Source organism: Montipora capricornis, chromosome 7, assembly GCF_036669925.1.
Source record: "Montipora capricornis isolate CH-2021 chromosome 7, ASM3666992v2, whole genome shotgun sequence".
In the NCBI taxonomy this organism is placed as follows: domain Eukaryota; kingdom Metazoa; phylum Cnidaria; class Anthozoa; order Scleractinia; family Acroporidae; genus Montipora; species Montipora capricornis.
Window position 1 is genome coordinate 926,982 of NC_090889.1, and position 10,000 is coordinate 936,981.

At 39.5% G+C, this 10,000-nt stretch overlaps 1 protein-coding gene across 1 annotated transcript; it reads right to left on the reverse strand.

The window, feature by feature from the left end:
• Window positions 1–1,159: 1,159 nt before the first annotated feature.
• On the reverse strand, window positions 1,160–9,240 carry LOC138057857 (uncharacterized). Its single transcript, XM_068903770.1, has 5 exons — window positions 9,108–9,240; window positions 7,737–7,810; window positions 4,692–4,970; window positions 3,036–3,150; window positions 1,160–2,005 (listed from the first exon to the last, which is right to left on the reverse strand). The coding sequence occupies exons 2-5, from the start codon at window positions 7,788–7,790 to the stop codon at window positions 1,527–1,529; spliced, it is 927 nt and encodes a 308-aa protein (XP_068759871.1). The 5' UTR covers window positions 7,791–7,810; window positions 9,108–9,240; the 3' UTR covers window positions 1,160–1,526.
• Window positions 9,241–10,000: the final 760 nt, after the last annotated feature.

Genomic DNA, 10,000 nt, shown 5'->3' on the forward strand with positions numbered 1-10,000 from the left:
GAAAGAAGAGAGAACTTGGGAACAAGGCTGAGCGAACTGTCTGGAATCGATTCGCTTTGCTCGTTGCATGTTTTTAGCAGTTTTATGCCGCTCACATGCACGTGAAATGTGAGTATTATAAAAGGAGAAAAAAAGCCCATAGAACGGTACAAAGTTCGCGTTGACAATTCATGCGATCGACCTACCATAAGTGAGTTTATCAAGAAAATCATCGACTTTCTAGGGCTGAAAGATCAGGCAAAAAAGTTCGGTATAGGTTACTTTGACGTAAAATTGTATCACCTTGCAAAAGTTGGCCAGAAGGTTTAAAACTACGCGATTTCCACGAAGCTGCAGTAGCTGGATCATATCTAGAATTAACTTTCCTGATTGGGTCTGATTGTGAAAGCGAGTTGAACGGTAAGTTATTGAAAATATATTTGAAATTTTTACACACATTGCAACAACATAAGTAGAGAATCTACATGCCGTGTCCCATTTTAAGCACGAGACTTTCAGTGCTCTACAATACGCCCAAGAGTCTATCAAACGAGTCAGTAAATGGGCCGCAAAATGCTGTACCCATTTATCGTCATATCACCGTGTACCACAAGCGGGTATGTTGCCCGCTGATTTAAACTTTATGACTCCACTACCTTTTGAAACACTCCGAAAAAATGACGAAGATGCAATGCGGGATTGGCTAGACAGCTATGCCGCCCAGTGAGGCAAAGGACCGTAAGAAGTAAGACAAACGATAAGACTGGAGCTTTATCACCAGTGTAAGCAAAACGATCAGTGTCCACTGCAAAAGTGTGCTTTGCAACTGATCAGGTCAACACAGCGTTATCTGTCTTTCCCGAGACGACGGAGACCCAAGCGGAAGTGGCAGAGGTCATACTGAGAGGAGTCTATAACATTCGTATCAGACAGTGACATTCCTCTTTTTATTCTCGCGCCGACTTCTTCTGGTGCTACTAATAACCAGGTGGGGGAATACAAAAGTGACTCAAATGAAAGCGTTGGAGTTGGGGAAGCAGAAGACCTTTTTTATCTCTAAGCGCGCAATGAAAAGATCTAGAAGACAAGTCAAGGCCTGGGCAAGGTATGACGCGTGAACAACACAAAATAGTGAGTCGCATTGTGATAACCAATGACTTAAACTATTCAATAATTTATGTCTACTGAGACATTTATTTGTTTCCTACATAAGTTAACCGTGCCGGAAAAAAGATAACCGTTAGCCATGAAAAGTCAAATTATTTAACCGTCAGCCGTGAAAGCTACTCCCATTGAAACCCTCCTGAAGGAAAAAAACACAACTGCTAAATTATATACATTTTGTGAAATACAAGACGTAATTTTTGTTTTTTTTTTGCCTGCACCAGTTATCGAATTTTTTTTCACACTTTTTTCCTTTGATATTATTATTATCTTGAAAGCATTAAAGGGGGCCGGGACTACAAACTACATTTGACTTTCGCCCAATTTAGCTCAATTGAATTTCCTTCACATCGCTTTAACTGACGCCGATTCCATTCACTTTATCACTGGCGAAAAGCATACACATCAGTGCAGGATGTACCGTTGTTGTCCATTTCGGAATTCTTATATTTTGCCAGGTCTTCACCATACCATATCCTGAACTTCTGCCCAGAAACGACAGACAAAGGAGTAGGAGTGGAATCAAACACAATCTCGGGAGAGTTTCCATTGAAACCAGGGAATGTGTAGTAAAAATAAACATCCAGCCTCAGTGAACCGCTTACGTTTGCTGGAAAAATACGGATGTTATTTTTGTTAGTAATATGAACATTTATTAACTTAATATTGCTGTAAGAACTGTCTCCGGTAATGAGGCAGCCCCACTTAGTGTTAAAGGCTGTACCGGAAGCGCAATTCACATATCCTGAGCGATGGACCAGCTTCAAGCGGTAAATGTCTCCTGGTTTGTGGATCCCGAAAGTTCCGAATGAATTATTCTTGACCCCAAAGCACACTTGGTCTACATTTACCTTCTGCCATCCTGCGGAAAGGAACAGAGAAGGATTAAGTCGTCGAGATCCATGTAATGTTTACGCACACACATAATCACGCTGGCACACTGAAAAAGGTCGATACGGGATTTCTACTCAACTTATTGATGACTGCAGCCCGAGAAGGTCCTCACAGGCTTTTTCAGTATGAGAAACAATCGCAAGACCATGCTCATAGCTATCTGTATAAGTGACTTGTTTGAGAATCAGGTGACACACAACTAAGTCGTTTACGGGAGAAATGCATTAAACACATTTGCCTTAATGTAGTCCGAGTCAGGGGCACCCAACGATAATCTTGAAATATGTGTTTGGGAGAGTCAAACTGTTCTAAGAATTTTGGTTCTACGTTGCCAAACAAATAAAGATTTCTTTACTAAAACCTCTCCGAAGAGATTCGTAACCAGGGACAGATCTAGGGGGAGGGTACAGGGGGTACGCTTCCATCCCCCAGCCCTGAGATGACCTGAGGCTTCCTAATAGAATTGGTATTCTGTGAAAAAAAAAAAAAAGTCACCAGTCATCTACGCACTTCCGTAGTGGTCCACCCCCTCCTAAGAAAAATCCTGGATCCCCCCTGGTAACCAGGAAAAAGTAGGCCCTTACGTTTTCTGAAGGGAAATTTTTGCAATAAAGGTCACCTGGAAGTTTCGGATGAGCAAATGGTTCAGTTGGAAGTTCTTGGAAGCTAACGTTCAGCTAGCAATTTCTGAAATGAAGATATCGGCCCTAAAATTCTCGGACAATACAATTTTCAGCTAAGATATCCGAACAGATCAAATTCTTCCAGGTTATAAAAACATCTCTTTAGACAGTCTTTATACATTACAAGGAGCCTAGAAATGTCTCTCAAAGGCTTTTTTCTTAATTTGCTCGTTGGGTGCCCTTGTCGAGTCTCCTCCGTAAGGATGTTTTGGGTGCTCTTGTCAATTTGTAAACGATTTTAAAATGAATTGCACCCTGTCTCACTCCAGTTATTCTTTCGTCCTCAACTTTGTGCAACAAATTAAACACCATTACCATGCTCACAGTATGTTCCATTGTTTCCCTCACCACATTGACACACGTATGAATTTGTTTCATACAGCGGACGACATGCTCCACCATTTTGACAAGGAAGGCTTTCACATGGGCTCTATAAGCGAAAACGATTGTTGAGAAATGTTAATGTCAATTAATCTTATGAAACATTGTTATTTTGTGGGATCTCGAACGAATATCTTTAACTTAAGTCTTGCAAACTGTCTGTGGAATAAAAACCGACTAGTTTTGTGGCCCGGCTAAGAACTCAATCGAGAAGAAAGTCAAGGCTGCACTAGAGTTAAATATCTAAATAGTAAGATATTGCTAAAAATGTATTCAACCTAAATTTGGAAATCATTTCATCTCTCAGATAGCATGCGCACTATGATTGGCTAATTTAGCAGGCCGGATTGTACAGTACGGCCCGCTGTACTGCAAGTTAAATTTAAAGTTTTGATGCAACATTTTCTAGCAAATTTGTCGTGTTGTTTATGTGAACTGAATAAACTTGGGAAACTGTTTGAATATTGCAATCAACTATTTCACAAAGCCAATAACATTTGTTTATTTATTTTTCAAATTCTTACGCTTGCCAATCATTTGTTGCAGTAAAACGGTTCTGCTTGACTTCAACTGGTTTCCTTTCTTGTGCGCTTTATTACCTCAGAAGTCCTTACTATGTACTTATATTTACTGAGTGGTGGGGCTGGACGCGCCGAGACCGAGGGCCAAATAGTTTCCTGTCCGGCCCGACCTAAACTCAGTCCATAAGCATTTTATCATATTGGGCTCTTTACACTATTCATGAGAACTCATAATTTGAAGTTTGGACAAAATAGTTAACAAAAATTTACACAGACAATTTATCTAATATGTTGTTTACATTTTCTTTTCTGGCTGTAAATAACTTGGATGTGTAAAATCGACGAAATCCTCTAAAATCGCACTGCACGGTGCAGTGCGTGTTCCTAGCAGGGCCTTACGGCTTTTTCCGGCCCTGCTCATGCAAATGCGTACGGCACTCATACGGCGATTTTCCCAATGGTCTTACAATGAAAGTGCGCTCGGGGTCGTACTGGCCATGCGATAATGTAAGTTATGGATCCTCGCTTTTTCCCAGTTGGCTTATGATCCGCGCGCTTCTTGCTTCGGCCAGAAACCAACGACAAAAAACTAGCTCCGTAATTTACAAAACAGACGTCGAACATGGTTCTGATTATAAGAGGAATGTATTTCAAGCTGCATGTATGTCTAAATTACTTGTAATTGTAATGACCTTAAACTAAAATTTTGTACAACGTCAGGTTGTTACAATCTTCCCATGTCAACCACGTAATTTTAAAAGATTGAAGTAACGCAAGTAAGAATTAAAGCATAAATAAATAACAGCACCGGTTTTCCTTTTTTGTGGAGCGCAAAAAATTTTAGAACGATATACACGGCTCAAAGGAACCCGTGATTTTCTTGTGGCAGTTAAGTAGATTTTCTATTAACTCAGCCTTATTGGGAGATTCTGAGAATGGTAACTATAGTTATTATTATTTCTGTCTAAAGAGGATACAGTCAACAAAGGACATTTTGTTAAGCGACCGGTCAAAAGCGTTGAGTCATTTAGAACCATTTTCTATTACACCTATCAGTTGAGGAACCCACCGGAATCGCGAAATGATGGCAGTCTCTGCTTGGTACAAAACTGTTTGCGTGATTGTACTTATCTGACGCCAGGAGTTGACACAAATGTCGACCAGAGTTACTGTCTGCCGGTAAGGTGGCAAAATTGAAGGAGAAACATGACATCTTCTCGAGACATTTGAAGGCACAGTCCTTGTAATCCGTCGCCAACACTTGGGAAATATTCAGCATTTGATGAAAAAAGTTCTGGAAGTTTGCGTACTTTATATGTTGATATTCGCCACGTTGGAGCTGTTGTGCCTGAAACAAGAAACATGTAATATTATCGACAATATGTGTCGTAAAATGCAAATCAACAGTTTTAATTTCTCGTAGATGGAATATACCCTGTTAGAAGCTAGTTACGAAGCTTCTCGTTTGCAGTGAAATTCAATCACTGATCAGCTAGCAATTTCTGAATTGAAGATAAAATTTTCAGACACTTCAATTTTCAGCTAAGATATCCGAACAGATCAAATTCTTCTAGGTGATAAAAAAAATCTCTTTAGACAGTCTTTATACATTACAAGGAGCCTAGAAACGTCTCTCAAAGGCTTTTGGCCTAATTTGCTCGTAACGTTATCTTTTAAGAGGCTCCAACCGAACCATTTGCTTATCCGAAACTACTAGGTGATCTTTTTAATTGCCACTAATTGCAAAAATACCCCTTCCGAAGACGTAAGTGACTACTTCTCCCTGGTTGCGAATCTGTTAGGTGATGTTTTAGTAAAGAAAGCTGTAGCCGTCTGGCAACGTAGAACCGAAATTCTTAGAATAGTTTGACCCTCCCGAACAGATATTTCATCGAAGATTATTGCTGGGTGCCTCTGAAGGTACTTTAAATCTACGGTCACAAGCCAACAGGCAAGACTGAACTAACTGGTCCGAAGCCTTAGTATCCTTGCCTCATGATCAGCAGCCGAAGCAACCGAGAGTAATTTGTTACGTGTACCGTTAAACTGTTTGTTGATGATACTAAGATCTCTCCTGTCAATTGAATCATGTCAATGACACACTAGCGCTACAGTTCGACCTGAATTCTCTGGAAAACTGGACAAAAGTACACACTTTCACAAAATGTCAAACACAGAGTTAAAGTCATTCAACTCATAAAGAGCCCCTGGCGTTCATGTGTCGAGAGACATCCTGGTCGGTAGTAAACAACTGAAGCGAAGAAAGTTTTGGGCCTACATAAGCGTACACTTAAGAGAACAAGCATATCTTCTACTTGCTTTATAAGTCACCGGTAAGACCTATAGTTAAATAAGTACGTTCTGTATGGTCTCCATACTTAGTTAAAGACAAATTAGCGATAGAAAAAGTGCAACGAAGAGCATCAAGGATTGCTTGCTCTTGGTCAGAAGCCACGTGAAATGGCTTAAGATCGACGCAAACTGAAACACACTTTCAGAACACCGAAGGCTGTACTTTTCTTTAGTGGAATGCTATAAGATTGGAATAAGATAGTGTTTGGATTAAAACGGCCTGAACTTTTGTGATTTTTTCGAGTACTGTAAAAAGTAAAAACACTACATGCTAATCATCCATACAATATCCAAACAAAATCGGCAAAAATTGACGCTTTTCAGTACTCTTTCTTTGTAAGAATTGTTAAAGACTGGAATAATTTGGCGAACCACCTATCAGCCGGACGTGACAGATTCAAACAAGATTTGAAAACGTGGATAAATGATTTTACAGATCCTACGTAAACGTCGTTTAGGTAAACACTTTTTAGGTCTAGATTTTGTAAGGGGACCCTTTATAGGGCTTACCATTCAAATACAGTATTTGAATAAAGTATATTATTAATGGGAGTCATATCATATCTGAAGCACGAGTGGTCCTGAGAAGGACTGTTTAGATGACATTGACTTACGTTTTGACAACCTGACCGAAAGTCGTCACCAGAGTGAAGGGATTATATGTCATGTTACATGTCTGTACATGTGTTGTTAGTAAGTCGGTCAATGTGTTGACGTCCTTGATAAGTCGTTTGTAGAGTGTTGGAAGTTGTAGGCATCAGATTACAGGTCACTGTTCTAATTTAGTGAACCAGCTTCCAGTACGATCCGTTGGTAATAATTAATACGGTATGTAACGCATTCGGCAGAGTCCCAGTCGATTTTGTAGTCTGTCTGTACATTCTGTGCAGAAATGTTATTTTTGATGTTACTATTTGTCGTCCCTCGTTTTTGTTCAGACAGTGTTGCTTTTAGACTTCTGCCGGTCTCATCGATATGAGTGGCCTGGCAGTCGCAGCATTTGATCTTGTAAACTGCTTTTCGTCGGTAGTTTTCTTCACTTTGATGGGTCTCCTCATAATTAGCATGCTAGTTTGTTACTGGCGCTCGCTTAAAACTGAGGGGAGTTTCTGCGCCGGCTACAGGTAGTTGTGTCATGCATGTAAGCCATGAGGATGGGGCCGCACCAGGTCGCAACAGCTGGCTATGGCTGCCGTATGGCCATGGGCATGCAGCTGAAGTACTAGCCAGACCTATGGGATGGTGTTTGTCTGGTGCGCTTTCTGTAGTTGTTTTCTCCCGGATTAATGTTCTTATCAGGTATTAAAACTTTCGAAAGTTCCTAAACTTTTGCGTTGTATTTTGTGTGCCACAAATCCCGCTTATCCTTAAAATGAAGTCGTTTCAAGAAAAGGGCCGAGCTCTTCCAAACCTGTTAAGCGGTAGTGAAGCCATGCGTTTTAGCTACAGGTAATCTAGGGCCGAAGTTAACCCAATCACTGGGCTTCGAAGCAATTCGTCCCTTAGCAGCGAAAATCCTTTGGGCGGCCAGTTAAAAAAGGGGGATGTCATAAGTGAAACTTTTGTTAGTAAGAAACTGCTTGACGTACGGTATCTATTTTAGTCACATAATTATCCTTCTTCTTGAAAGCAATGTAGTGAAATCAGCTAATTTAAGGATAAATGCAATTTTTCTAGGTTATTTGGGAGCCTGTTTTTATGATAATCAAATAATTCAGTGAAACCTTGTGTGTACGCAGTAATTATATCATGAAACACATACCTCTGAATACTGCAAGCAAAGTGCGAGCCAAACAAAGGATATCGCAGGGTTCATTGTCACGGCTTTCAGAAACTCTAAAAAATAAACGCTGCTGTCAAGAAATGATATATAATATAACACGTAATCCTACTCTTAATGAAAATTTATACATTTCCGTGGCTCAAAGTAATAGCTGCAAAACACATGGTCATTTTTTATTAGTTCAAATTAGGGATGAAAGCAATCGGACGTTTTGATTCGTCAGGTTCATTTTTAACAGTTGAAAAGCCAGAATGAAAGGGCAGAAAACTTTCATTTTACAGCAAACTATAAGATTCAATCGCCTGGTTTTTCCTTTGAAATTTTCTTTGCATGATGCAATATGATCTTTATGATTAATAATGCATATGGTTGGATATTAATTTACTGTCTCCTAGCTCCTCCTTGTTTATGGCAACTTATCACTTGTCTTTCTTAGTAAAATGAAGTCGAAAACGCAGTTGTATTAGCTTATAAGACATTAAACAGAGCTACCCGAGTTGAGAGGGAAATTTCCTAGAGAGAATTTAGTTGAACTGATTGTAATCCACACTGCTTGCCAGAGGAAGTTAAGACTTGAAAAATATTCACTATCTGATAGAATATACATAAAAAAATTCTTTAACTTGGCGCCCTCATTGATATTCGCCTCTTTCGAGCTGTTATGACCTGCCTGAGATTAAACATTCCAGCATTTTGTCTATGACATCCGTTTCTCGGCATATATCTTGCAAATCCTTCTACAGTAGGAAGGCAAAAACTGAAGACAGCCTGATAACTTGATTGATAAGGCTTATTAACTTAATACCGGAACGTTTTACTTCATCCTCTTGGATACGTACAGGTAGAGAACTCAGTTAAATTATTAAGGTTTAGTGATTCTGAAGTGGAAACTTTGAAAAATGAATCCGGCAAACCGCAATATTAACCGCCCCCCTGTGAAAATTGATTCAAAATTCGAAAACATTCTTTAACCTCTTTTCGAAATTAAAAATTTAGAAAAACGTATCTAGCAATCGCTCAGCCAAAACGTATTTAGATTTATCATATACCTTAGGATTTTTCTGTTGGCGAAGGAGTTTGTCTAACTTCATCGCAAACGCTAGGCTTCAGAGGTGTAACTTGTACAAGTATCTCATATTTGAAAAACTTAAACAAGAAATAAGACCTTGAAAACAATTTTTTGTGAATAAATTAGAAAGCTTAGTCGAGTGATTTAATATCTTGATATCATTTTCGCCGTGACTCTTTTTTGAACCTTATGGAAAGATTTTAGTTAAACGTGTTTTTTCAGTTTCATGAAAGAAACGTTCGGTTAAAACGTTTTATGGAAGAATAAAAATCAAAGCTTACCCCTGAAAATTGCAACGTTACAATTTTGAAATGGTTGAGTAAACCAAGTGCAGGCTACAGGAAGGATAGTGGGCAGTGTATTGTCACCTTCGACAAAAGTGAATGCTGTTGGAAGAAATCTTGCAAAGGTGTGTTTTTGCCCAGCAGGTGAAAATAACACACAACCAAGCCATAAATTAAGACCTTCTGTTTATTTAAAGATGTCACTGCCTTCACATTCTTAATTAGCCGAAATCAACAATAATTAACAGGAATGAAATGAATGTATATTGAAGTGCGGGTTGTATACGAATGAGAAAACGTTCCTCGCACTTAACTGGAGAATTTGGCAGCTAAGAAATTTAGTTGACTCCATCGCGATTCGAATCCATGACCTCTGCGGTGCCAGTGCAGTACTTTACCAACTAAGCTATGAAGAGAAACAGTTGAAAGCAGAAGTTGAACCAGGGACTACCAGGGACAAATTCAACCAGTGGCCAGGATCCATGTCCTGAACCGGGGATCTCCGGATCTCAAGGCATGCGCCCTAACCACTGGGTTACACTGCCCCTCACAGTTGAGAGCAGATCATTTGTTAGGCTCATTTAGCTCCGTGAAGGACCCAAATGTGAGGCTTCATAGCTCAGTTGGCAGACCATTGTACCGGCATCGCACTTTGAAATTTTCTTTGCATGATCCAATATGTTCTATATGATTAATAATGTATATGGTTGGATATAAATAACTGTCATGCTAGCTCCTAATTGTTTTTTGCCAACTTTTCACTTGTCTTTCGATTCTTAGTAAAGTGAAGTCGACAACGCAGTTGTGTTAGCTTATTAGACATTAAACAGAACTACCCGAGTTGAGAGGAAAATTTCCGAGAGAGAATTTAGTTGAACTGATTTTAATCC

Coding starts and splice junctions, on each gene's coding strand:
- LOC138057857 (XM_068903770.1), bottom strand. CDS start 7,790: ATGAACCCTGCGATATCCTTTGTTTGGCTCGCACTTTGCTTGCAGTAT. Junction 3,151..4,691: donor GCCATCATTTCGCGATTCCG/GTGGGTTCCTCA, acceptor TTTCGCTTATAG/AGCCCATGTGAAAGCCTTCC. Junction 2,006..3,035: donor TGGAACATACTGTGAGCATG/GTAATGGTGTTT, acceptor TCCTTTCCGCAG/GATGGCAGAAGGTAAATGTA.